Source organism: Pezoporus flaviventris, unplaced genomic scaffold, assembly GCF_033815535.1.
Source record: "Pezoporus flaviventris isolate CSIRO_AGI_PZ_B2104156 unplaced genomic scaffold, CSIRO_AGI_Pfla_v1 ptg000001l, whole genome shotgun sequence".
Classification (NCBI taxonomy): Eukaryota; Metazoa; Chordata; class Aves; order Psittaciformes; family Psittacidae; genus Pezoporus; species Pezoporus flaviventris.
The window spans coordinates 56,025,063-56,052,900 of NW_026892549.1; the positions used below are offsets into that span (position 1 = coordinate 56,025,063).

At 46.7% G+C, this 27,838-nt stretch overlaps 1 protein-coding gene across 3 annotated transcripts in view; it reads left to right on the top strand.

Moving 5' to 3' along the window:
* The first annotated feature begins 1,107 nt into the window (after nucleotides 1–1,107).
* The window catches only part of ADARB1 (adenosine deaminase RNA specific B1), a 66,004-nt gene continuing 39,273 nt past the window's right edge, over nucleotides 1,108–27,838 (top strand). The window contains exons 1-3 of one of the 3 annotated variants that reach the window (XM_061458800.1): nucleotides 1,108–1,170; nucleotides 20,466–20,502; nucleotides 26,731–26,805. In XM_061458800.1, coding sequence (XP_061314784.1) covers nucleotides 26,778–26,805 — 28 coding nt within the window. In that variant the 5' untranslated portion in view covers nucleotides 1,108–1,170; nucleotides 20,466–20,502; nucleotides 26,731–26,777. Of the gene's footprint in view, nucleotides 1,171–20,465; nucleotides 20,503–21,723; nucleotides 22,037–26,730; nucleotides 26,806–27,838 lie in introns of those variants that run through there. The other 2 variants (XM_061458810.1, XM_061458792.1) reach the window with 2 other exon arrangements.

A 27,838-nucleotide genomic window follows, 5' to 3' on the forward strand; every position in this document is an offset into this window, starting at 1 on the left:
ACTTTGCTGCTGGTGGAAAACACTGGCTTTCTCATTTTGGCATGGTGGGACACACTCAGACATAGAGGCTCAGTCCTTGGGTCCTCCTGGCTCTGAGGACATGGAGGACACGGGGAACCATTTTTCCTTCTCTCTTTTGAACCAATGTTAGCATTTCTGCACCTCATGGCAAAAATTGACTAATATGAAAGATAAATTGAAGGCATTCAGGTCTAAAATGCAAAGCCAAAGGGACAAAAGCTTTTCAGCAGTTTGTATGCTGAACACGATGAATGTCTTGGTGGGTCCTCAAACAGCGCTGCAAGTAGGCATCACCTGCAAGTTACAGTGTCCCTCTGGGACTGCTTAGCACTTCTTAAGATGCTTTAATCACTTCAACTGTATTTTGGTTCCTGCTTTAAGTATTTGCTATGGGCATCTTGCTTGCAGCCCCCCCAGTCTGGTTTATGGCACTGGGCTCCCCAGGCCATATGAGCCAGGCTAAGCTCAGTGCCAGGCCCCAGCAGCAGGTGACAGCAGGGTGGCCCTGCCCTGGCTGAAGGAGCTGTGCCCAGCATCAAACCCTTTCGGAGGCTGGTCCTGGCACCCACCACACTGCATGGGACAGCGCGGGCACCAAGCCCAGCACCCCATGGAGCCGGCTGAGCCCTGACACAGGGCTTGGCTGGGAAGCAGGTGGGGGTAAAGCGGCCAGACCTGAGGCCCTACTCCTGTCCCTGTCCCTGTCCCTGTCCCTGTCCCTGTCCCTGTCCCTGTCCCTGTCCCCGTCCCTGCCTCACGCCCCAGGCTCTGCCCCAGGCCCAGCCGCTCTCCTCCCACGCCTGCCCCTCCCAATCAGCGTCCTCCTTTCCCCAGGCAGCCTATCCGGGACCCGCTCCCGCTGCCGGCTCCGCCCCGCCCCTCCATCTCCCCGCCAATGAGAAGGGCGGTGCTGTCGCGGCGGTGCTGTCGCGGCTCCGCCCCGCGCGCGCGGCTGGCGGGCCAGGCGCTGCCTGCACGTCGTCGGGGGCGCGCACGAGGGCCGGTGGCGCGCAGGCGCGCTCGGGAGCCGGTGTCGGCGGCGCAGCGGGGGCCGCAGCTCGGGGCTCGGCTCGGCCGGGGCTGCGGATGGCGGAGCGGCGGCGGCGGTGGAGGCGGCGGGGCCCGGGCAGCGGCGCGGCGCCGGGCGAGGTGAGGTGCGGGTACGGCGGCGGGAGCGCCCCGCGGGACCTGTCCAGGTCCTGACGGGGCGGCAGGTGCTGGTGCGGTGGCAGTGGCGGCGGCGGCGGCGGCCGCCCCGCACCTGTTGATGGCGGCGGGGCTGGCGGTGCTGCCGGTGCTGCCCGGCGGTGCGGCGGGGTGCAGTGCGGCGGCGGGGCCCGGCCGTGCCCGGCGGGCTCTGGGGCGGGGTGACCCGGCCAAGGGGGCGAGGCGGCGGCGGCGGCGGCGAAGCCATTTTGAGGGGGGTGCCGGCGCGGCGGGAAGTTTGGCCCCGGTCCGTGCCCTGCGCGGGGTGCGCTGCCCTAGGGCGGGTAGCGGGGCCGGTGAGCGCGGCGCCGCGGTGGCCTGGCCGCCCTCCGCTGCTCCCGGGGCCGACGTGCCCTCTCCGGTGGCTGGTTCCCCCCCCCCCGCCGCCCGCCCTCTGCAGTGGGGAAGGCGGGCGCGTCCTTGCGAGCGGAGCTCGGGCGTGAAATGCGGGCTCACCCCTCGGCGCCTTCCTCCCCCCGCTGCTTTAAACACCCCAAAACCCCCTTTATTGTGCCGTGCCATCTGTTGCTTTGGGGTTGGGTTTCCTGCTTCCCCCTGGATTCGGGTGGGTTTAAGGCTGTGCTGGAACAAAAGTGTGGCTGCAGCGTCTTGTACAAGAACGTAGAGTTTGGTTTGCGGAAAAACACGCGTTTTTAAGGATTGAGGCGTGATGGGACCCCCCCGAGGGTTGTCAGGCTGAGGGGTGGCTATTGCTGCCTGCATCCAGCCCCGCTGCCTGTATCCAGCCCCGTGTCTTTGCCTTGTCCCTCTTCAAACTCGGGAGGAGTGGTGGGAGAGCAGGCTCAGCCTGGTGAAACCACAGAATAGATCCATAATGGATCGAGGAGCAGCCAACTGCAGCCGTGCTGGTCCCAGGAAACGCGCTTGGCCTGGGCTTTTATGTAGTTGTTCAGGCAGATACCTCTGCGTGCAGGAGCCTAACCCCTTTATTTGTCGTGTTTATTCCATCTCCAGGAGGTTCTTCTAAACAGCAGGAAAATGCAGTTGATGTTTCTGTGTTGTGCTGTTGGGGTCCCAGGGGGGGCTGCTGCGCAAGGGCTTTTGCCACTGTTTGTAGCATGTTTATTCCTCAGGGAATCATAGAATGGTTTGGGTTGGAAGGGACCTTCAAAACTCATTTATTCCAACCCCCTGCAATGAGCAGGGACATCTTCAACCAGATCAGCTTGCCCAGAACCACATCCAGCCTGGCCTTGAATGTCTGCAGGGATGGTGCATCCACACCTCTATGGGCAACCTGGGCCAGTGTTCTACCACCCTCATTGTAACCAATTTCTCACATCCAGCCTGAGTCTCCCCTCTTTTAGTTTAAACCCATCACCCGTTGTCCTATCACAACAGGCCCTGCTAAAAGTTCCAGCTCCCCATCTTTTCCAAGGATGAATGAAAACTTCCTGTTTTCCTGGAGCATAAACAAGATCCTGCTCTCATTTGATGCCTCCCTTTGGCATGCACAGAGGGTGATGCGCTCGTCGGGCTCACAGGGACACGCTGCTTGCTCAGGGAGCGATCTGTCACCCCAGAGTCGCGTGAGAGAAGTCGTAGCATCATTCTGTAAGCCATTTGGCTGGGGAGTGGCAGCGGGCCAGCCCCCAGTGCGCAGGAGATGTTTAGAATAATTAGTGATGGACTGCCCTTTTACAATAATTGTTTGGGTTTATCTAGCACTAAGCTGTAGTGATATCTATCTCTATAAATAGGCAGGCCTCCTGTGTAATGAGTCTCGTAGTATAAACAGCCGTGTCTTCAATGACTGGTGTTACTTTAAAGATGGCCAAGACAGATGCTTTTTGGGGGGGTTGCCAATTTCCCTGTTTTAACTTTCTCCCTTCAGTGAATAATGTGGTTCTTGGCCCTTACGGCAGGATGACCAGGGGAAAAGCTCAGTACACCCTTGCTGCTCAGAGCTGGTACAGCTTCTCACTGCCTCTCTGGCAGCCCAAGGTCAAGGAGTGCTGTCTTCTCCATGTGACTCCTGCTCTGTGCACAGCCACCTTGCTGGAATCATGGGCAGCACTCAGCTCTGACAGGTGACGGTGCACTTTTGCTCTGAGGCACGGTAATTCAGCACAGAGCTCCCTCAGCTAAATTTATACTGGTGCAAGCAAGAGGCGATGCTGTCCGTGCTGGTGAGTCCTTGGCTTTTGTGTGAGGAGAAGAGAGCAGCTTGGGTGTGATTATGGTGGCACTGCTTGCTCACCCTGTGCTCAGTGTCACCTTCTGGGGTGCCTTCCCCCTCTTTGCTGCATGAATGCACAATTCCTGCTTTCAGGAATGAAGAAAAAGATTGTGCAAGGAATTCTCTCATGTTTTGCCCTGCAGTTTATCAGAGCGTAACAGATGAGCTGTGGGCCCTAACCCCTCATGCACACGTGCTGGCCAAGGTCTGTGGCATGGCTTGTGTATGAAAACACTGGCTCCTCCGCTCAAGGGAAGGATTTCCAGCATTCCTTTCTCTTTTCCAGCAGGAGGAGAACTTGCTTTATGAAGACTTGCTTGTGTGAGAGGACCCTGTGCTCAGCGTTTGAAGCAGGAGGTGTCTCATAGCATAGCTCACACTGTGCTCACAGACCTCAGGCTGGTTTTGTGTTTGCTCTGGGCTTGTTCAGATTTATCCACTTCGGTGCAAGTTTAGTGCCATTTTGTGGGCTGTATGTGCTTTGGGAGTGGAAATGCAATGCCTTTAAGACTTCAGTGCTCTCTTGCTTGCTGTGAGCATGTAAGAGTGCCTTTATCTTGTTTATTATATGCTAACGGTGCTTATTTTCTCTTTTAAATGCCAACTGTGTTTTGACTTAAGTGAGTAAAACCTTCTACATGTCTGGGCTTACACAGGGCATCATCACAGTATGGGGCTGCAGCCAAGTCAGGCTCTGCTGCTCCCCAGCAAACTCACTTCTGTGCTTGGCATACCCCACAGTTGTTTGCAATCACCAGGTCACATATCCTGCATGGGAATGGAGGTTTCCTGTTGAACAGGGTGATGGCAAACGCTCGTGTCAGACCAGGAATATAACATGCCCTTGTAGCATCTCAGTGTCCATGTTTCCAGGATGTCATCTGTGACTTTGAGGATGGCGGTGGTGGGGGAGGAGTGTACCATTGGCTGAATGAGTGTGTTGGTGCTTCTGTGTGCTGGGAGGATTTTAGGCAATGCTTAAAGAAGCTGAAATAGGCTAAAATAGGCTGTTTGCAGGTGCAAGCAGCGAGCATGGCTTGTCAGGGTCATGCCTCTTGTGTTTGAAGTCAGTTCGGGGGGTGCAGGACCATGTTAGGTGAGGATCTTTATGCTGATCTTTGAGGATCAGAGGATGTGCTCTGATGAAGACAGAGACACAGCACTTGCTGTTTCTGCTACTCCTGAAACCAGTAAGTGCTTGGCACCTTTGAAACTCTGTCCATCCAGCTGCTGTACTACGGATTTCAGTTTCAGCACCAAAGATTAAAACTATGTTTTAGGACTGTATTTATTGGTAGAAGCTGTTTTTTATATACCTTGGCTTTAAAGGAAATACCTTCATAATGTAAACGTTGTGTGACTGCAGAAAAGAGCTCAGTGAATGATTATGTAAGCTAATGAAATGGCATTTTAAAGCGGGTTTCTTTCCCGTTTGCATACAATGTGGATGGTTTTTTTTGCTCCTTCTTACCATTTGACAATGAAATGCATTATTTCAATCCTATTAGTGAATGGTTTTTATATGGTATGTGTGAGAAATAGTTGGGTTTGCAATTTGAATCCCTGAGGAGAGCATCAGCAGGCTGTGATGGTGAGTGTTGGGGTGTGTAGCTGCCCGAAGCAGTAGCACATCTGTGTAGCCCAAAAATAACTAAAACCAAAGAAGAAACCCACGTAAGTGATATTACTCTTGTCTTGGAGTGATGCTCTGGAGCGATCCTCTCAAGGATATCTGGTTGCAAAGGGAACTGGGATCTCTTTACACTCTGCCTTTGTGCTTTGTTATGGGTTTATATCTTCGTGGGTTGTGCTGTTTGTTTTATTTTTAGCTTTATTTCAGATTATTGATGTGCCTTGTTTCCTTGGGGAAAAACCTCTCTGACGCTGTAGGGTTAGGTCTCTTTGTGTTCTATCTCTTAAAGTGAGCCTCCTGTCTGTGCTGTGTAATCAGGCTTGCCTCCTGCTACCTCCCTGTATTTCTGAGCTCAGTTTCCCATTGCATAAGTGCTGTCAACACATTGAAAAACACATCAGTTTTGACAAGAGGGTAGAGATGTCACAGGTAAGTGCCGAGAAGATGTGTGAGCACAGGAATCTGCGTGGAGAAAACTCAGATTAGTGCTCTGCTGGAAGCCAAGCTGTTGGCTGAATGCAGATGTATTCTTAGACATCAGAGGATCTTTGCAGTAGGGAGACAAATTAAGTTTCATAAGGAGTTCCAGTAGACACTGAGTGTTCCTTTACTCTTCCTTTGTGAGAGTGGGGAGGAGTGATCTGATGAGTAATGCTGTGTTGCTGTAGGTAATAGAAGAAAACAAAAGGTTTTGGGTACAGGCCTTCACCCTGCCCCTTGGGGCTGAAGAGGGAAGGAGATGGGTGGGTATTTTTTAATGTCACTGTAAAGGTTGTCCTGATAATGGTGCCATGTAATCACTTGGGCCAGGATTTCTCTAGCAGAGATACACAAGGCAGGTCTGCTTGGGGATCACCTTTTTCCTGCGTGCATCAATACAAATATATTTATACAGATATTCATGACCATTTTCATCACTGAGGCTTTTCCTTTTTGAGGCCTCCTGAAACAGGAAAATGAAGTTTTTCATATTCTCTTTCTTTTAAAGAGATTTTAACAGAATGGAGGGCTTGGAGCCATATTTGAGTCTTGCAGGTGAAAAGCTGAGTATCCTGAGTATTGTCATTCAGAGAGAGTGTGGGAGGCTTATACCATATCTTGAAGTTAAAGGAAAATAGAAACCCCCCTCTTTTGGTGATGAGTTTGGTGCTCTGTTCCCTTCAGATGTTCTTACATAGGATTGTGAGGCAGCTTCAACTGGAAGTCTTTTTTTTCCGTAGTTTAATCCGTTTAAGTTTGGAGATTGGTAAATATAATTAGTACCTGCCTCTGCCATTCTGAAGGGCTTCTGCTGAAAGAATCCAGCACGTCTAAAATTAGGTTGTTTTTTATTTAGGTTGATTTACTCAGCTCCTTGTCTTTATTAGCCAGTAAGTCTTTAAGTTTAAACTGCCTTTTTCCTTGCTTAATTATACTCCAGTGTTTGGGCACAGTCTGCTGGGAAACTATTAGAGGGGGGGAAATAGCTTTGACTTCTTTCTTTTGATGCAGAATTTATGAAACTCTGTTTACAAAAGCTCATTCTGGGTCAAAATAAGTTTTTATCTTTCACCTCAAATATTGAACACAGGTACTAAGTACTTAATAAAATGTGAAGTCTTTATATGATTCCCAGTAAGAGCGTAGTGGGAGCTTTAATTCAAAAGCATCATCAGCCCTATGCTTTCATTAATAAAGTCTGCAAATTCAGATTGTCATAGTATCTCAGACTGGTTTGGGCTGGAAGGGACCTTAAAGCCCATCCAGTTCCAACCCCCTGCCACGGGCAGGGACACCTTCCACTAGAGCAGGTTGCTCCAAGCCCCTGTATCCAACCTGGCCCTGAATACTGCCAGGGATGGGGCAGCCACAGCTTCTCTGGGCACCCTGTGCCAGCGCCTCAACACCCTCACAGTGGGGAAACTGAATGTGTTCAAGGCCACGCTGGATTCTATGATAATAAGAAAAAAATGTTTCCTTGTCAAAACCAGGCTATGGTAATGTGTTTTCAATGCTGCTTTTGCCCTTAGACTTGCCATATTTTTCACAGCTAAAGATAGAGGAACAGTATGGGTATATTCTGTCTCTGAAAAATGAGAAGAATGAACATAAGCTGATGGCTGACCTGTGCTTTGTTAGTGAGAAACTTGTGATTGAGCCATGGGGAACTGGGTTTATATCATTCCTCTGCTGCCTGAGCTTGCTGTTGTCGCACACAAGTAGCTCTCACTGGGAGACCAAAGGAGGAGGCGATAACTTCTGTTTGTCAGGTGCTTACTCATGTTTCTTTATCCTGATAGGTTTTGGTCAGGCTGGAAGGAACTTTGTAGCATGTGTATTTTATGTGTTTTGCACACTATGGAAGTTAGGAAGTTTTATGTAGGGAGAGATCTCCTTTGGGACAGCTTCTTAATCCACATTAGAAATGGCATTTTCTCACTTAACTTTTGGTAGTTTTGGTAGCTGAAACTTCTCATCTGATTGAATGTCCCCTTTTGGACACTGACTCTATGAGGGTTTGCAGCCCTTTGGACCTGTTGCTTGTGGAGCCTGCAGAAAGTCTGGGTGGTGTTTTGAAGCTGTGGAGCCAGGCAGCTGTTAAGTCTCTGTCATATTCCATGTTAAACCAGAGTTGTCTCCTCCAGCTAGGTTAAAACCATAGAATCATAGAATAGTTATGGTTGGAAAGGACCTTAAGATCATCCAGTTCCAACCCGTCTGCAATGGGCAGGGAAACCATGTCCTTAAGCTTTTCGGAACAGCGCTTCCATTTTCAGCAGCATTGGCTTTGATGTCTTCTCTAGAGCTGCAGCCCCTCTCTTGGTTGCAAGCACTCTTACAGCCAGCAAAGTCATCATTGGAGTGCTGGGAGCAGATGTGCTTTCCTGGGATTTGATGTGTGTAATACAGAGTTCTCGTAGTTGTATTTTTACAGATGCTTTTTATCTCCTGCTGCTCACCAGTGCCAAGTGGTGTTCCGCAGTTTGATACCATGTGATACGGTGTTTTGATAACAAAGCAGAGCTGGAAATTAATTCTTAACTGGAAGCAGGGATCCTGGCGGTTGAGTGCTGGCTGTGTACCCTGAAGTGTGTTTTACTCTGCTTCAGGAACATGCTTTTGACAGCCTCCTGTTTGTCTGCACCTCTGCTTCAGAGAGGTGTGGGACCATGGGCTCCCATATGGGTGCAGAGATGAGCTGCAGGGGCACGTTGGCCACCTCTGTGTTTGTGACTGCATTGTGCCTCAGTCACTAATGAGCACTCAGACTTAATCAGAAGCTAAATTGGGACCCTGTGCTGAGTTTGCAGCTCTTAAGAACGTGAAGCAGGAAAGTGCTGCTGACTCAAGTGAAAGCATGTGGAGGTCTGCTTGGGAGAGCGTGTGCCTGTGCTTTTGGCAAAGCGCTGGCGGAGGGGAAAGTCTCCCACACTAAAGAGCTTTCAAGAGTGTGCATAAAATCCTCTTTTAACTCTTTAACCTACATTACATGCTTGGACTGGTGGGAGCTGTAGCATCCCCGCTGTCATGAGAACTCTTGCGTCCTTCCAGTACAGTAAAGCCTTGATTTTCCCCACATCTTTGAACCTCTTTGCAACAATTCAGGGACCTAGGTTAACCCCAGCTCTGCTGTTTTCCATGATGATGATAATGAGTTGGAAATGCTTCCTGTCTCTGCCAAGGGTGCAGTAGTCTGAAAGCCTTTGGGTAGTTTATTCCTGCTGGGTGCTTTTATCTCAGAAGTTGATTTCTGTAGACCTTAGCAGTGATGGATGCAGATGATGAGGGACAGCAAGTACTACTGCAGCTGGGTCTGTTTTTTTTTCTGGTGCAGCCTAGTTTCTCTTATCCCCTGAAAGCTATTTTTAGTAAGTGGTTGGGTTTGGTTTTTTTTGAGTGAATAATCAGTATTTCATTCACTGCCCGTACATATGCTTAAATATAGTATTTACATAATCTTCTTATATGCTTTTCCTCCTGCTGCTCCTGAGTTCATAAAGGAACCAGGTTCACCGTTAATAAGATCTATGAATGAACTTGCCCAGAATAGTTCTATTGGGCTGTGGCTCGGATTTATTGCCAAAGTGATAATTTATTTATGCTTCTGGAAGATGGCGTCATTCTTCATGCATAAACGGCTTCTTCTGCGCCGGCCCCGTCTGTTTCCTTTGGTGCTGTCAAGAGTAATTTCTCTGTGTACAGATTCGTTGGATACAGCCTGTGAAGCGATGGGTTTTTTCCTGCTTTGAAAGCAAAACGACTGTCTGATGGCAAACTTCTGTGTTTTCCTTTCTAGGCAGGTTCATTGCCTTGCGAAGACCGAGGCGGTGATTGACATCTGTCAGACTCCCCGCGCAGGAGGTTCGCATACCTCCCCTCGGGGCTCAGGCCTCGCTGAGCCGTCGGGAAAGCGGGATGGGGGGCAGGGAATGAGGTTATCCCGCAGCCTTCCCCGGCGCTGGTGCTGCGGAGATGGGCTTCGGGTCCCCCGTCCTCCGGGAGGGAGCGAGGGAGCTCTCCGTGGTGCCGAGCTGGGCCGAGGCTGCCTGATCCTTCCTTAGGAGCCTAATCCCTCCTTAGGAGACGTGCACGGAGGCTCCAGTCTGCTGATTCCCTCGTATTCCAGCATCGGATCTGTGTGTGGCATAGGAGCAGACCTGGTGTCTCGCTTTGGATGAAGGTGGCTCACCACAGTTTGCCAAAGGTACCAGGTTTGGTTGCTGCATGCAGCAGATCAGCGCCTCATGCTCGTGGGAGCTTGAGCACGCCAGAAATATGAACTTTGAATGTTAGGCCATGGAGATGGAGTAAATATAATATACCCTAAGTAAATATAGCTCATGTTCCTATAATTCCATGTTCTTTTCTCCCTTCATTGCATTTCAGCTTATGATGGCTAGCTTTTCTGTAGCCCACATAATGCTCAACATTGTTAGAGTGTTCCCAGCTCCGCTGTTCATTTTCCATTCCCTTTGGCCTCCTCGTGCAATATTCCTTAGACAAAGCTGCCTGCTTTTTGTGTAGGGTCAGTCTGGTCCAGCAGTCAGGAGATGAGATCCCAGTCAGTGAACCACGGTACTTCTGAGGCTGGGTTTGCCAGCCCTGTTATGAACATACATGGCTTCTCTCAGCATTGGAGCCAGAGAAGCTGTGGCTGCCCCATCCCTGGCAGTGTTCAAGGCCAGGTTGGACACAGGGGCTTGGAGCAACCTGCTCTAGTGGAAGGTGTCCCTGCCTGTGGCAGGAGGTTGGAACTGGATGAGCTTTATGGTTCCTTCAACGCAAACTAGTCCATGATTCTATGATTTGTGATGTCCTGGCTGGCTCCTTCAGCACTGAAAAAGTTGTCCTTTGCTCTACTTTTGATCTTTTCTTTCTTGCCCATAATTCATTCAAGACTTTTACTTGAAAGAAAAGTTGGCTTTCCACTCTTAAGCAACCTTCTGTGATAGCTGTGGAACATTTTCTAAATAGCTGCTCCTGCTTGCTTTGTTTGGAAGAGCCAAAAATAAAGCATTTGATTCTTGCAGCAAAAGCTTTGTTGAGGAATACGGCTATTGACTTTTATTCTTTAAGGGCCTTTCCAACCTAAATCATTCTGTGATTCTCATGCCAGATATCACCTGGTCTATAGACAGCTTGGATGAAGCAGGCTGCTTTGAATCCTGTGGGAAAAAAGCCGATATTTTGAAGGTCATAGCTTCTAGGCTGTGATGGCAGAAAGTAGGGAAAGGATTTTTTCTCCTGGTGTCTTCAACTGTGACATAACTTCTCACCATTAGAGAAGGTTTTGGCTTTGGCATTCATACTTCTCCCTGGATTGCTTATCTTACTTACTGCCTTCTTGTGGTTTCTTGCTTAGGTTGAGTACATTTGCTATAATCTAAATGGGACATAAATTGTATTAATCAGGATAGGATAATTCCTTTTCCTGGGAAGATGTAGGCATTACACTGTCCATTTAGCTGCAGGCTTGCTCTGATAAGGAGACCCAGAAGAACAACTAGACATTGGCATGTCCTCACAAAATGGGAGTGAATTGTTCAATACAGAATACAGCACTGCCTCTGTAAAGTATCTCCTGCTCTTGCTCTTTACCTATAACTATGTCTTAACTGTACCCATAACCAGCTTTTTGCATTGGGGAAGGTTGACAGTCATGGTTCTGAGACTGGTATAGGTCCCTCTGATACGGTTGTCCTGTGAAATACGGGCACAGCACAGCCCTCTGAGCAGTCTGGAAACAGCATCTCCCCCCTCCATGTGCAAAAGTCTGGGAAAGTGAGTATAAATGTGTATTTTTACCTCTCCTGGTACTTACAACACATGCAAACTCTTCTTGCTGGAGCAGTTTGCTGGGCTTCAGGTGTCCTTTATCGTGGCAGCACTGGTAATGAACACTACTTAATTGTGTGGTGCAGAGGGATAGTTTGAATCAGTGACTTTTGGAACTGTGTTAGGGTGCTGCTGGTGTGCTTATTGGAGGTTTTCATCTCGCAGAGCTCAAGTCTTGGCTTCTTGTTTAGTGGGTGTTCATGTTGCTTAGGTTGTCCTTCAGAGAAAAGCCAGCTCCCTATGTTCCTAAATCAGTAGCTGCTTCTTTACACCACAGAAAATGTGTGTAGTATATGCATGTATATAAAATACATGAATATGTGTAATGTTTTATGTTTGGTGCTTTGTCAAGAATAAAGGTTTCCGTGTAAAAACAACTCAGGTCCAGTGGAACATTACTGAAGTAAGTGCATAATCTGAATTGCACTCAGTAACATGGCTTCGTCTTGTATGAACTGAGGTACTGTTTGCTTTGGTGGCTGAGGTGGTCTTGCTGTGGCTCTTCCATTCTGTCATTCTGTTGTCATGGACCTGAAGCAAGCTTAATGTCTTCCCTGTGTCTGTGTGTGCCAGGGGAATGGGGAATTTCCACCCTGGTGCAAGAGCATTTGCAGCAGAGCAGCAGTGCTCATTCCTTCGTTCATCTCCTGCTGGTTTTAATTCCTTCAGGACCTATTTAGACCTTATGCGTGTGTTGGTGGATGTGTGGGAGGTGGCAGAGAAGGAGGCAGCCTGTGGTGGTGGTGGTCCAGCTATGTCCATGCTCCATGAGGGGGGGAGGATGGCAGCAGCACCCCGTACCACAGCAGGCAGCTTGGATGCCATCACTCTGCTGTGGTTGTGGCTGCAGTGAAAGGAAATACAACCAAGAGATTTAGCTCAGCAAGGTGCCCCTTGTCCCCAGGTGAAGGCTGGCTTCCATCAGCCTTTCCATCCTTCCTTCCATGGCCAGCTCCTCCCCTCCTGGGGACACTTGGAAATGCTTTCTGAAAGGCTGCAGAGGAGTAAAGGTGCTCATGGCTTAATGCAGTGTAGTCCCTGCTCTGCCGTCACTTGCAGCAGGTATAATTTTGCCTGCAAAGCATTGATTATTCCTTGCCTTCAGACAAAAAGCCTCATTTGGATCCATGCAGCACTCACTTCCAGGACACATAATTGCTTCCATTTCTTTCTCTCCCTTCTGTATTTGGAACAGTCATACTCTGATTTGTTCTGTTAGAGCAGCTCTTGAGTGACTTCCTTTGAATTCCCTGTGCCTTGTAGTCCTTCCCTACTTGCCTTCCTCTTTGAGATGATACTGATTTGCAAGGGATGACAAAGATGGGCAGGGTCCTGTGTGTGGTTTTTGCCGTGCAAGATCACAGTATAAATAATTCTGTTGTATTGGCAATTTCACCCCATCTCCCCAGGAAGGTGTCCCCTCTGGCAGGATTCTGTCTTCTCTGCTTTTGAGCCCTTTCAATCTGGTGGGCCACAGAGATGCTGCAAGGGCTGGAGCAGCCCTGCTCTGGAGCCAGGCTGAGAGAGCTGGGCTGGGTCAGCCTGGACAAGAGAAGGCTCCTTAAGGGGAGACCTCAGAGCAGCTCCAGTGCCTAAAGGGGCTGCAGGAAACCTGGAGAGGGGCTTTGGACAAGGGCCTGTAGGGACAGGACAAGGGGAATGGCTTTAACCTGCCAGAACAGGGGAGGTTGAGATGAGCTCTTGGGCAGAAGCTCTTCCCTGTGAGGGTGCTGAGGCACTGGCACAGGGTGCCCAGAGAAGCTGTGGCTGCCCCACCCCTGGCAGTGTTCAAGGCCAGGTTGGACACAGGGGCTTGGAGCACCCTGCTCTAGTGGAAGGTGTCCCTGCCCATGGCAGGGGATTGGAACTGGATGAGCTTTAAGGTCTCTTCCAACCCAAACCAGTCTGGGATTCTGTGAAGTTGCCATCATCTCTGCAGAACTTGTTAATTATTATGATGTTATATCAAATACTGTGTTGATTTATATAAACAAGTGGTGTTAACTCTAACTCCATCACTTCCTATCTGACTGCTGGTGACTGTTACGAAAGATGTGCCATTTCTTGAGAGGGGAACATAGTCTAGGTGAGGTCAGTTCTGCTGCTTCTAACCAGTGTTTCACTGATGCACCGCATCTCTAGTAAACTGAAAATTCATGGTTTGAGCACTGGTGTCCTCCTGAAGCTCATCCTCCTGCTGTTGCTCAGCAAGGCTTTCTTTTTGGCCAGTCTTACTCAAGAGCTGGCTCAACTAATATATAGAGGAATTCATTCCCATTGAAAGTGGGTTTTTTTTCCTTCTAAAAGACAATTTTTGGATCTTCCACCAGAAGTATTTCTGCAGCTTTCCCAGTTATCATAGGCATAAGGCTGCTAATGAATCAGCAAAACGCATTCGTGGGTTCAAAATGAAGTCCCATTACAGAAGCAGAAGATTAGACTTTACCACTATATAGGGAATACAAACACCGACAGCGTGGAAGTACTGAAGTTGAGGAGCTGATGTGGGAACAACAAAAAACCCCACCAAGATGTTGTAATTACACTAAATTGTATTAAAAATAGTATCTGAAGGTCAGTATGTGTAACTGAAACACCTCTTCTCTCACCCAATATTAAAACTTAGATTTGACTAACTTGTGGAGGGGGAAATGAGTCTTACACTTTTGTGTGAAGTTTTTTCACCCCTCTTTTCTAACATGACTTCTAGTAGCTGTTCCTACCTATAATTCTGGGGGCAACTACTATTTAAGTAACTATAACCTCCTGCTTTCAAGGAACAGTAATGAATTTGGAAAGGGCTTCTGCCTATAAATGCACAAAGGGTGGAGAAACCACCCCCCAAAACCCATATGGAAAGGGGCAGTGTTTGGAGTAAGAACAAAGAGGTTTGCTAGCTAGGAACTGGAAATGGCATTTGCTTTGACCTGTGATAGTTAAGTCAGAGAACTGGTATTTTCTCTGTTAATCAAGGGGAGAGTCAGTCCCAAAGTTCCCATGAGGTTATAAGAGACTTGCACTTGGAGAAGCAAAGCTTTGGTGGCAAAAGCCTGATCTTCATGTCCTGCCATTTCATTGTTTTGGTTTATGGGATCAGCTGGATCCTGTATTAGGGGGCTGTGCTGAGCTCTGTCTTCAGTCTTAAACAGTATATTTTATGTTTCCCTCTGTTTTCACAGAATCTGACTGGTTTGGGTGGGAAGAGACCTTAAAGCTCATCCAGTTCCAGTCCCCTGCCACCTGCAGGGACACCTTCCACTAGAGCAGTTATTTAGTAGATAAAGTAAGTGTATGTATTTCTACTCTCATTAGCCTCATTTCCTTTGACTATCAGGAGCAACTTCTACTATTCAGTGAGAGATGTTATATTATCTGAAAAGCTATTTATGTAAACTCAGAAAGACAAATGAAGATGAGTGTATGAGTTACCTACTGACAACTCTGAATCAAATTCATCTTCTGAAGTCTCAAGTCACTGTCTTGATACATTCACAAGTTCTGATCCAGTTGCCCTCAGCTGTGGCTTCTGCTCAAGAAGCAGGACATACAAACCTTTTCCAACCTTTTCCTGTGTGCAGGTAATGCAAGCCAAGGGGTTGTTCAGGACATGCCACCCTGAGCAGAGCTTGGGGCATGCCAGCATCCTCCTTCTTTCCTGCTCTCCTCCCGCCCTATGCAGTCTCTACTGGGTGTTTCCCTTGCTGGTCTTGTGAGACTCAGGGATGTATTACAATTTCTTGAGTAAGAGGGTGGTAAGCACCATTTCTGCACAACGTGGCTGTAAAATGTCTAATGTTCTGTGATGGCAAACACTCTGCCCACACACCAGAGTGGTGATGAAAGTCAGATTTTACACCATAAGTGTGGTTGGTGGTGTTTTTTTTTTTTTCTAACATGCAGATATTTGATATTGAATAACACAACTACTCTGGAAGTAGTTGTTTCAGGTTTGAATCAGGCTTGGGTTAGAGAGATCCCAAACAGCCAGCTGCAACTGCTGGATCCAGAGGAAGGCTTCCAGAAGACTGCCAGAGAATGGAGCCCTCTCAAGAGTTAATTTGAAGTTCATCTACTTCATATGATAAAGTTTACCGTATTTATCATGGGGGAAAAGCAGAAATGTGATTTTAGAAGTGAAAGGTGATGCTTTCATGTTCTTAGAAGTCCAGCAGCTGGTTCTTCCAGAAGCACTGCAGTGATACACGCATGCAGAATCCCACCATGGGAATGCAGGCTGCTGGTGAGACTTGAGTGATAAACACGGGGTGCTTTGAGTTCAGCTTGCCAAGGCTGCTGCTGTGTGCTCACCATGCCTGCTGTGATGGCCCGAGAGCACTTCTGTGGGGAAGTAAACCCAGTGTAAGATGCAGACACGGGTCTCTTGGCTCCTTGCTGCATTGAGGCAGTTTGTGTGATCCCCTTTTCCTTGCAAGGACCACCATGTGCCTGCAGGTAGGTCAGAGTCCTTGCTTGTGATTGAGCTCTAATGTTGGGCTGTGAAAAGAGCTGCAGCTGGACTGGGATGTTGGGAGAGACTGGTGTGTGCTGGGATGGGAGTGACCCTGTGTGCAGGGGGGAGGATACAAGTTAACGTCTCTGTGCAGTCTTTGGCAGCTCTTCCCTTCCCAGCTCCCTTGGGGCTCTATCCCTGCATCGCTCTCCTGCAGTCTCCAGCTCAGCCTGGAGCACAAAATGGGCCTGTATGTACAAATAGGGAAGCAGGGAGAAAACAACTGACCCGGAAGCGTGATTTCCAGCTACTCACACCCTCAGCCTTTGTTTGGGAAAACAACGTGACTCATTTTTCTCCCACAGGCTCTTAACTTCCCTGTGCATGGAGTTCCTGTCATGTGCAAGGTAAAGCCAAAGGATTAAGGAGCTTTGAAACCCTCCTAATGTTAAATGCGTAACATTTATTTGAATAATAATAGTAATAATAATAATCATCATACTATAGCATGCACGGGCAGTGACCACAACCTCTCTGGTGGGGTAGGGTGGCTGCTGCTATTGGATGCCTGGGCTTTTGTTACACACATGCAACCCAGAGCTTTTGTTTCCTGGTTTAATTTGTGCTTCCTGGCTTTTTGTGCGCAGTGGCTGCAGTTTCATGCTGTTTCTCCTGGTGGGGGAGAAGCTGTTGGCGAGCTGCAGGCTCATGGAGAATGGTTAGCGTCGGGATTCAGCCCAAAGGCTAAGCCCAAAATGTGCACAGACAGTATCTGTGTTGAGCCCTGTTTCCAGCCTGTACGTTTTATCTCAGTGTACTATATCTATTGAAGTTGCAGCACCCTCTTCTGCTGTTTTATCTTCTTAGAGGTGCTATAAACTGCAATCAAGTTGCCTTCTAATCCTCCGCTGATAAAACTAATGCAATTATTGGCTGGGGTACGTAAGATGCTTTTTCCGGCAGTTGTTTGTGTGTGGGGGTATGCCTGTGCCTCTTGGATCTTGTTCGCAGGAGGGGGAGTTTAATCTACTTTGTGTCATTTGACCTCTGTCAGGTATCCCTGGTTTCTCCTATAGTGAGCACGCTTCATCCCACCTTTGCTCATAGCTGGTCCATCTCTCAGCTTGCTGCAGCAGGAGGCTGGAGGGAGCTGACAGCAGCACTTTGCTTTTCTCCCTGGCATCATATGTTTAAAAGTCTCTGAATAAAGTGTGTTGTGTCAGAGGTCATGAAGCAGTAAAGTCTGTGGGGAGTGACATACCATAGTAAAGGCTAGAGAAGATACTCATACATCCTTAATGCAGGGTGTAATCTCACAGTTTGGAACACTGTTAAACTCGGAGATAATTACTTTGCATCTTTTTACCAGCCATTGATATGTGATATATGAACTCTAATGTTAAGCTATATAATCACAGAACTATGGAATGGTTTGTGTTGGAAGGGACCTTAAAGCTCATCCAGTTCCAACCCGCTGCCACGGGCAGGGACACCTTCCACTAGAGCAGGTTGCTCCAAGCCCCTGTGTCCAACCTGGCCTTTAACACTGCCAGGGATGGGGCAGCCGCAGCTTCTCTGGGCACCCTGTGCCAGCACCTCAGCACCCTCACAGGGAAGAGCTTCTGCCTAAGAGCTCATCTCAATCTCCCCTGTTCTGGCAGGTTAAAGCCATTCCCCTTGTTCTGTCAAAGGGAAGCATCTATGACTTGTGCAAGCCTTAAATTACCCATCTGCCTCCAGGGAGGACATGCTGGAGATGAGAGGTTTGTTACAGTTTTTTGTAACATAGTGGTATTTCCCTTTCTTTCCAGTTTAGCATCTTCACTGGTTTAAGGTGCTCCAAGTCTCATTTTTCATCTCTACCCATCTTTACTGCTCCCAGTCCTTGAGCAGTGAAGATGGCTTTGTCAGTCCATGCTTGCCAGTGAAGGGGATTAGTGCCAGACCACAGGCTCTGGGCTGGAGCCTGCCTCACAGGGGCCTTTTCTGCTGCTGACATTGGTGTGAGCCACAAGAACTGGGGACAGAGCCATCCTCTGCTGAATGAGCACCCTTGGAGCCCTGAGCTGGCATCTGCCTGCATTGCCCTGCCTGCTGCAATAGCTCAGTGTGATGGAGATTAAAATAGAAGTGGCTTTCTAAGCAAGCAAATATAAAGCATCTTCATTCCTGATGTTGAGAAGGAACATGGTGTCTTAATGTTCAGCATGGCTGTGCCGTGCAGAAGGAAGCAGTACCCAGCTCTTGGTCTTGGGCTGCTGCAGTTTGCCAGCTAGAAAATGAAGAGTTGGAGGAGGAACGTCTGGGTTTTCCCTACAGATATGTTTTCAAGATGGACTTTAAAACTGTTCCTTATGCCTCATGCCTGTGGGCTACTTCTTACCCTGTAAAACTGTCCGCAGCTGTCAAAATATAAAGGCTTTTTGTACTTAGTTACAGTAAACTTAGTTTAAGTTCCAAGTCTCATGAATTATGTTTGTTTGAAACTCAGGGAATGACTGACTGTGGTAATATAAGGAATAACAGTTTGTGAAGCAACTAGATGTTATAATAGCATAAAAACCTAGTTAAAAACTACTAGCAATTTGTTGTCTCAGGATTAATTATGACTTTATTTAAAGCAATGCTCATGTAGAAAGGGAATTATCAAAAGCTCTTTAAAAGTAATCTTTTTTTTTTTTGGTGCCACAAATGTGGGAATTCCACATCAAACATTGTTTATAGCTTATATTCTGAGGGTTTGGAAGAGGTTTTAGTGGATATAGGCTGCTAGGTTGGGAAAAATTAGAGGAAATGGTAAATCATCATGCTGTAAATACAGTATTCCTATTTGGTGGGCTTGAGTGTTGTCCATTGCAACATGGGAAACTGACTGCAGTTGAGACTGTGTTGAGCTTTCTAGGTATTTTCACTGCTTCACGCTAAAACCAAATTATTATTGGCATATTTTTCAGGATTATTGGGAAATGCCACCATGAAATCTTGGGAAATTGACATGTCTTTGGAAAAAAACCCCTGAGACTGAATTAATGCAACTGTCACAGAATCCCAGCCTGGTTTGGGTTGAAGGGACCTTAAAGCTCATCCAGTTCCAACCCCTGCCATGGGCAGGGACACCTTCCACTAGAGCAGGGTGCTCCAAGCCCCTGTGTCCAACCTGGCCTTGAACACTGCCAGGGATGGGGCAACCACAGCTTCTCTGGGCACCCTGTGCCAGCACCTCAGCACCCTCACAGGGAAGAGCTTCTGCCTAAGAGCTCATCTCAATCTCCCCTGTTCTGGCAGGTTAAAGCCATTCCCCTTGTCCTGTCCCTACAGGCCCTTGTCCAAAGCCCCTCTCCAGGTTTCCTGCAGCCCCTTTAGGCACTGGAGCTGCTCTGAGGTCTCCCCTTAAGGAGCTTTCTCTTGTCCAGGCTGAACCAGCCCAGCTCTCTCAGCCTGGCTCCCAAGCAGAGCTGCTCCAGCCCTCCCAGCATCGCTGTGGCCTCCTCTGGACTCGGTCCAGCAGCTCCATGTCCCTCTTGTGCTGTTGCCTCAGAGCTGGATCAGGACTGCAGGGGGTGTCTCCCCAGAGAGCAGTAGAATCTTCTAGTATATGGTATTCAAATATCTTGTCAGATCTCTTCCTGCCTAAGTTGTGCAACCCAGTTTAAGACACTCTTGATGCCTCCATCAGTTTGTATTGTCCCCGGCTGTGCTGTGTAACTTACATATAGTGAAGGTTTTGTAGGGTGCCAGCACCCTCTTGTGGGCAGTGTCACAGCGGAGGATTTTAGTCTTCTTGAGGTGCTAATACCCAGATCCTTTACAGGTACAGGTGATGCCCACACTCTGATCGGCTGTGACACTGCATATTTCTCTGCAGGTTTTAGCTGCTTGACTGAAACAGTCTGTTCCTTTGGGAACAACTTCTGAGATTTGCTGGACCGGTTTAGAACAGTGAGATCTTCACACTGATGAAGTCATGTATTTTCTTATAATTAGGAGGTTATCTATAAAAATAAAGCCATCTGCTCCTGTTGTAACAGCTGGGCACTCTATGTGTATTCATGGAAATAAAAGACAGTTTCTTGTATTATTAGTCCTTCCTATTATCCTGTATCCTCCTTACCCTACATCTGCCATTTCTTTCCCACCCCACTGCTGGTACTTGAAGGATCTTCCAGTTTTGCCATTACTGATGCCAGCAGCATCAAGAAACTGGTATTTGGAAAGGGGGTTGTGCTGGAAGGTGGTATTTTTCCTGCAGAATATGTTGCCTGTGCTAACACAGAAGCTGATTTTAGTCTTAAGCTATTATTTTTGCTGACCTTTACTGCTAGAAGGTGCAGAGGTTGCACATGGTGTTCTGCTCGACAGCTGCTTGTACCTATGGGATGTTTCTCCTGGCCCCAAGCATCTGCAGTCTTGATTAATTTGTTTTTATTCCTGTTTATTTTTCCAACCAGGAATGTCCAGAATTGTTTCTTCTTCTCCCTTTGCTGGGATTACAGGGGAGGTGGCTCTGGGACTGTGTATGCGCATTATGTACTATTCATTCTTACAGAATCAGCCATTTGTCCCTTTTAAGGTTTGAGTTGCCATTTGTCATGCACTTAAATCTGGAAAAGAAACAAATCCTGTGTTTCCTCTTTTTCCAGGTTGCAGGATCAGCATGTGTCTCTAACAGTTAAAAAGGTAAGCAAAGTTCTTATCATGAGATTCTCTGTGTTCTGATTGCTGCATTCAGATCAGCACTTGGAGCAGGGGATTCCTCTGAATGCATTTAAAGAGCTCTTTTAAACTTTATTACTCATATAAAACTGTTGCGTTTGTCACTGAATCCCTTCAGTGGATCAGTCCAGTTTGAAAACAGGAAAATACTGTTGAAATAGCTCACCCTGTTACAAAACATGACTTCCCCTTCTGCCTGCAGATTGGCCCCAGTAAAACTTCATAATGATTCTACATTACAAGCCAGTTTACTGTAGAATACAACTGCAAACATTGTAAGTTATTTCTAATTGGAGCTGGGCTCTGCGCTGGGTCAAGGGAGCAAGAGATGTAAAATCAGTTCTTTAGGCCGTGTGGCAGTAGATGGTGCTGTTGGAGTGGATTTTTACCACCCAAGGAGCTGACCTCCAAGCTGAGGCATAAGGTAGGGGGGCTCCTGGGGTTCCTGGTGTGCAGCCAGCAGCTTTGTGTTTTGAGGTTTGCTGTGCTGCGCAATGCTGAGGCTGTAATTAGCCTATAACAGTTGTGGTGATTGCTGTAGTTTAGCTTCAGTATTGCTGCAGTACACGAAACTTGAACTAATCATAGGATCATAGGCTGCTGCCTTGCTTTCTGCAAATCGTGCAGTTTGCTCCAAGGAGCAAAATGAATTCTCCTAAGGAGTGTTTTCCCCCTTTTCCTCTCTATCAGTGGTGCCTTTCCTTCAAGGCTGTGTAGATACAGATACCTCACCCTCCACATAATCCACATTATTATAATATCACATTATCCCATAATGTCACATGTTGCTTTTTTGTTTATAAAAAGGCTGGGAAATGCCACAGTTAATGTTGGCATTGGGAAGTCTCTTGTTCAGACCCAGCATACAAACCCTCATCTGGAAAACCTGTGACTAAAACGTTGCTCTTTAAGATTTCCATAGGTTCATATTCATGCTCTTCAGGCAGTGTCTGAAACTGCCTGAAGAGGAAAAATTACCAAGGTCACTGAAGGCGTTTGGTTTCATGCATTGGGATGTGCAAACTTCTCCTTACTTACGTCTGTCTTTGTTTCTGAAATGCGCATAAGGCTGAAGCCTTACCAAAGAGTTGCCCTCCTGTTTTAATAACAAAATAAAGAGGAATTTGCCTTTCCACACTGAGTAGTGAGGATGTCTTTGCTATTGTCGTTCTAAGAAAACTGGCCTTCCATGTCCCTTTGACTTACGGAAGGGTTAATTGTCACATGTGCCTCTTGTGGTGGGTAGGGATGAGCTGCAGCTTTCATTCATTGGAGCATCCTGTGCTTGGAGCAACTGGCCTCAGCTGGGTGAAGGGATCTCAAGACAACACAAGGGCATTTTGGGGGTACACCTCTACCTCGTGAGGGGTGCTGGGGGTGACTTCAGGGCTGATCATGGCACCTCCTTTAGCTGTGGCACTCAGCATGGGAACCATCTCCAGCGTGCTCCGGCAGCGCTGCAAACGCAGGAGGAGAAGACGACGAGCAGAGCGGAAAGGTAGAGTTTGAATTGCTGTGTGCTCAGAACAGGGTATGGACGGGGGGTTGTAACGTAGGCATTTTGAGGGGAGGTTTGAACCTGTCATTGCTAAGTGCACCTTTAGTTTGGGTTTATAAGAAGTATTTTGAACAGGATCCTTCAGCATCTCCCAACATTTCCTTTATTAGCTTTCAGAGTTTGGAAGGAGAGCACTTTTTAACACATACGAAACATACCTAAAGCTGCAGCCTTCTGACTTCTGCTCTCTTCTGAGTTTTGGCTCATCTGTCAGGCTATATTTTACTTCATATATGCCATTCTCTGTTAACATAAACCATTGGGTAGTTGCTGTATATTCTGTTCAAGGTAATCTAGTTTTTCCGTAACGATGAGAATAAACCATGGCATCTGTTAAGAGCCTTTTACAACTTCTTTTTCTTGCATTGAATACGCAGAATATTTAAGCAAAAGAAACTCAAGTTTTTTCTCTCTCTCGTACTCTCGTAGCACATCCTTGCTTATAGACAACATCTAGTTTAAAATCTTTCAGTTAGTTTCTTGGGGAGATAAAACAGACACTGTTGTAGTCTAAGGTTGTAGAGTGTGGTGCTGTGCAGAATCCCTTGGCTTAAGTGAGAAGGTTGAGCCATCAGGTGGACTTTGGTTTGTTAAAGGCAAAAATTCCCTCTGCTATACCAGCATAGTACAGTTGAAACCTGAGAGACATTGATGTGCTGGAGAGGGTCCAGAGAAGGGCAATGGAGCTGGTGCAGGGCCTGGAGCACAAGTGTGATGGGGAATGGCTGAGGGACCTGAGGGGATTTAGTCTGGAGAAAAGAAGGCTCAGTGGGGACCTTATTGCTCCCTACAACTGCCTGACAGGAGGATGGAGCCAGGAGGGGCTGGGCTCTGCTCCCAAGAGACAAGTGTAGCTATGGACCACATTGGGAGCAAGTTTGGAAGATTAATCTCCTAATCAATATGCGTGCAAAAAGTGCTGAGAAGTTCTCTGTCCCAGTCCAGTACTGTATCCTGCATATTACATGTACTGTTTGGATGCTTTTTGCTAGGAAAAGTAGATGTTATTTGGACTTCATGAATAAGTATATCTAATTAATTCATTTAAAAGTTGAAGGGGGTCGTTTTTAGAAGTTAATTGTAATGGAAATCAGTGGGGTGGTACTTCTCTAAAATGCACGCAGTTGTCTTGCTGCAGTGATGTGCTTGGAATAGGGAGTCATAGGGAAAGATACACAGCTTCCCAGGATAGCTTCCCACCTCTGGTGGTCTGAGAGACTTCAAGTTTACTTTACAGCTTGCTTTAGGCATCAAAGTCAAACCCTAGGTAGGATAGTTTTGGGGTAGGATCAGCTGAGCAGTTGTTTGCCAAGCAAAGGGAGGAGTCTCTGGATGCTTGTAGAGCCCATGCAGCAGGAATCCATATCTGTTAGTATACTAAAATACGATATATATCTTAGTAGTTCTTTTTCTAGCTCTTCCTTGCCTGTGAAGGTGGGTATGTCTGCAGTGGGAATGCATGTTGTTGAGTTGAAATGTGATGGGATCACATAGGTGGCATAGGTTCCACATAGGTGGAACCCTTCCTGCTCTATGCAGGGTGAGTTTTGGTGCTTAGATGACAATATCGGAGGAACCAAAGCACTGGAAAGTATGGGCTTACTAGGCTGGAGTCTGTGCTAGGTGTCTCCAGCAAGAGAGCAGGTCAGCAAGCAGAGCAATATGGGAGGTGATGGGCTGTTGCAGTGCTGGGTGCTAGAGGAAGGTGCTGAGCACCACTGACTGCTCTCAAGTGTATTTCTGTATAAGGAAAGCATTGGGAAAAATGTGTTCATTCATTATATACAAAGAATAAATTCAGGCTGACTCTTAAGCACATATGGTTAAACTGTGAAAGGACACGTCATTAGGAAATGTGGTCAGACAGCTTAGTGTTGTTTGGCTGCATCGCTTATTACTCTTGCATCACATCTCTTGCATACCTTATAGGTCTTCTGTCAGCTGTCCTTCTTCTGAGCTGTGTTAACTGATGCTCCCAAATCTGTCTAGCACATTTATTTAAGTTAATAATAATAAAAAGTATAAATTCTGTCTCATATGAGCTTCAGTAATGCCATGAACAGTCTTCATTAACTTATACACATAGTGATGCAATTGGCATTCCTCTTTACCTATGCCTTTAGCTTTTTTATGCTTTTCCTCTACTTTATGCTGGAGAAACAGGATGGTCAGATGTGGGGAGGTGGTGCTGAACCCTGACTCAGAACTCAGCTCCTCAGGAGGGTTTCTCTCTGAGTCTGGGGCAGCTGAACGCTGTTCCTGTGTTCTCACCTCTGTAGTAATTCAGCATTGTCCAAGCCTTCTGCCCATGAGCAGAGTGGTGCTGCAGAAGTCCTTGGGGCCAGTTTGATGGGGTACGTAAAGTGACAATTATTTACAAGCCCTGTTGATTACAGTCAGCTCATTTCCTCTTGTTACACTGGCATTGTGCTGATGCTATACAGTGCAAATGTGGCAATGCAGCTCTAGTACTTCAGTAAGGAAAAGGTCTCTTCATACTGTGCTGCAGAAATAGTCACAAAGGCTAAAACGAATGGGAAAATGAAGCCAAGTCTGAGCCTACCTTACAACAGCCCATTAATTTATCTTGAACTCACACACTTGGCATCTTTTTGAATACAGTACTAATAGAAGCAGCCCACCTTTTTTCACACGTACTTGCAGTGCTTGCATTTTTAAACAATAAATATGCTTTGGTGTCAATGAATAGTTAAAAAGGTTCTTATTCATCACTTTGGTTTTGTTGTCTTTGCTGTCAGTTCAAGGGAAAGTGTATTAAGTCTTCATACTTGCTTGAGTTGTGTGTTTTAAAGCCTCAGATGTGGTTAGTAAGGACATATAGCTTAGATGGTGGACAGTATATGTTACTAGCAGGGGTTGTTTGCAGACTAGTGAGCATCCCTTTCCTAAATTCAGCATTCTGTACAGCAGGCTGGTAACGCTATGGAGATCTTGGAGTTTGATTCTGGTTCCAAAATGCCTTGTTAGTCCATGCTTGCTATGAAATATGTATAGTCATGATGCAATAAAATCACAGTGCTTCAATGGAAATGTATAAACTTTGGTTTTTGTAGGCCACAAAAGAAGTCACCTTTTTGTGGGCACCGTTTTTATACCTCTTTGGCACACCTGTTGACGAGTGCTGATGGTGTCTGAGCTGTGCATCTATACAGAATGGGTGCTGCTGCTTCTATTTCTGTAGAGGAATGTTTCCTCTTCAGTGCTACACCGAAGTGTGCATAATACTGGCCATGATACACATCATAATCTGGTGGATGATAGTATTAGTATGCCCAAAGTCATAGACTTACTGATAGTATGAGTTAATTAGCATCAGAATCAGCTTTCTCTATGGGAATAGCAAAGCAAATTTAAGAAGCTTTTATAGAGCAAATGAAAGTAGCCTGGTTAGTAAAAGTTCTGCTTGAATTTCTAATCTCTTTAAGGGAAAAAGCTGATTTGCCTTTCCCTTCTCCATCTGCTTTAGCCAGGACAGCAACCAGGGCTGAGAGATGCCCAAGCTAGTGCTGCTGCAGAGGTACCATGGCACACTTTGGCCTTAAAAATTGATGTAAAAAAAAAAATAATGAAATGGATTGTGACATTTGAAGTATTTCCAGGTGTGATGGGGACCTGGATCAGACAGCGCTGTTGATCCTGCCCATCCTGACTTGGGCTGTTGCACTGACTAGTGGCATAGGTACTCCTGCATGTATCATGCTTGTGTTCAGAGCATGCACTAGCACAGTGGCTCAGACCTTCTCAAGTGGTGTTTTCTTTTCAAAGTCTGTTGCTTCCCAGCTGGCACTGAGGAAATCTCAATGACTCAGTGTCTTTGGCTCTTTATTTGTGTAACACTCCACAAAAATCAAAGTAAAGTGCATCCTGATGTCCTTTCCTCCCACATCCTCTGTGAAATCATTGTCTTCAAGCTATAGGTGTTTCTTATGACTTTCTCTGGAAAATCACTCTTCCTTTCCCAGTTCTCTCACTCATCCCTTCTTCCTCAGTAAAGATTTCTGTTGTTCATCAGCTATTGCTGGCAATTGGGTGCTTGGCATTGATGTACCAGCCCCAGTGACAGTGGGTCTAGGGACGGGTGGTACTGCAAGAAAAGCAATAAAATACACGTTTTGCTTGCTATGGGGCCACATCTTTCAGTTGTTGATGATCATCTTGGTTTTGGGAGGGATCTTGGCTGAGGATTCAACCAAACCAGACGTTCATCAGTTTGGTGCTGGGTAAGAAGCTGCATCTGCAGTGGTCTGACTGCTTGAATTGTCTGTGTGGTGACCTGCAGAGTGGATTGGATGTTAATTTTGAGTTTACCCCTCCCCTCCAAACAAACAGTAGTGAGTAAAGGTAGTTTACATACTCTTTCAGATCAAGAATGTTGCAGCTCCTCATACAAACCCCCAGATTCTTGCAAACCTGGTGAAATTTGCCATTCTGCACAGTGCGCTTCAGCTGCAGAAATAGGCACTTTGGGGAAATACAGTGTGAAAAGTGAGCAAAACCCATGGGCAGCCCAAAGCAAAGCCAGTCCCCAGGCTGCTGCTTTGAGGAGAGATTTGATACTTTACATTGCATTGTTGGTGCCTTAAAGCTGAATTATCCCACTCTCTCTTTTCCAGACAGAAGCAGTCTCCGCCAGCCAAGAAACCAGCAAAAGTATTTCACAATGGATATAGACGATGAAGAAAACATGAGTAAGATGTGTTTATTTGCACAGTAATCACTTATGTAATTGTATCTGAAGGTGACTTTTTCTCCTGAGCACAGGGATGGCTCTGAAGAAACTTGGGAAGCACAAATTTACTTCTTTGTATGTTTTAAACTGTGGCATAGAAGAGTGAATCAGAGCTTTTGCCTTAGGTGTGTTTTAAATGCACATGATGCTAGTCTAGTTATACCTTATGTCTCATATTTTAATTCCAACAACTGACTAATCAAGAAACATACTTCCCTGGTTTGAACCAGCAATGAAGAAGAGAGGGAGAATCCCAGTAGTGCCAATGCTAAGGGTGAGGGACCAGTCAGAAGGGAGGAGTGAGATGAAGGAGATGGAATTTAAGTGTATAAAATAATGAGGGGAAGCAGAAATGGAGGAAGGAAAAACAAAAGGAGGAGCTAGGGGAGCTTGCATGGCTGATTATTCTTATTCAATACTGATTTTTCCAGCCCTGAATTATTGAAGTGCATTTAAGCATAGAAATAGTCAAATATAGTGATCATCTTGATGCATACACTAGTAAAGTACTGCTAACCGTACCGTGGTATAATTAAGATAACCTGTGGAGAGAAGTGTTCTCACTAAAGCATACAAATATTTGAACTATTATTGGCTTTTTAACTCTCTTTTTTGATGAATAAGAGAAATGTTCCATTGCTGCTATGCTGACATGTTGTGCCTGACTGTAAAAATATGCTATAGTAACAAATGTGCCCCTCTTTCCCCTAAGTGACCATGGCTAACCAGCGCATCACTGGCAAAGCCCAGCAGTGTAGGAGACTTTGGAGCAGAAGAGTTGTAGCTGTAGGCTGAAGGGGTTACAGAACGTTTTTATAGGGAGATAAAGAAGTTAGGTTATTGTGTTTACAAATACAAAGCCAAAAATTAAACATCACCACCCCAAACCCTAGAACTCTTCTGTTGATGAGAAAGCATCTTCTGTTCTTTGAGCGAAACAGTGAACTCAGCTGGAAGATGCTAGCTAACACTTTCTTTTCCTTGCTGTTAAA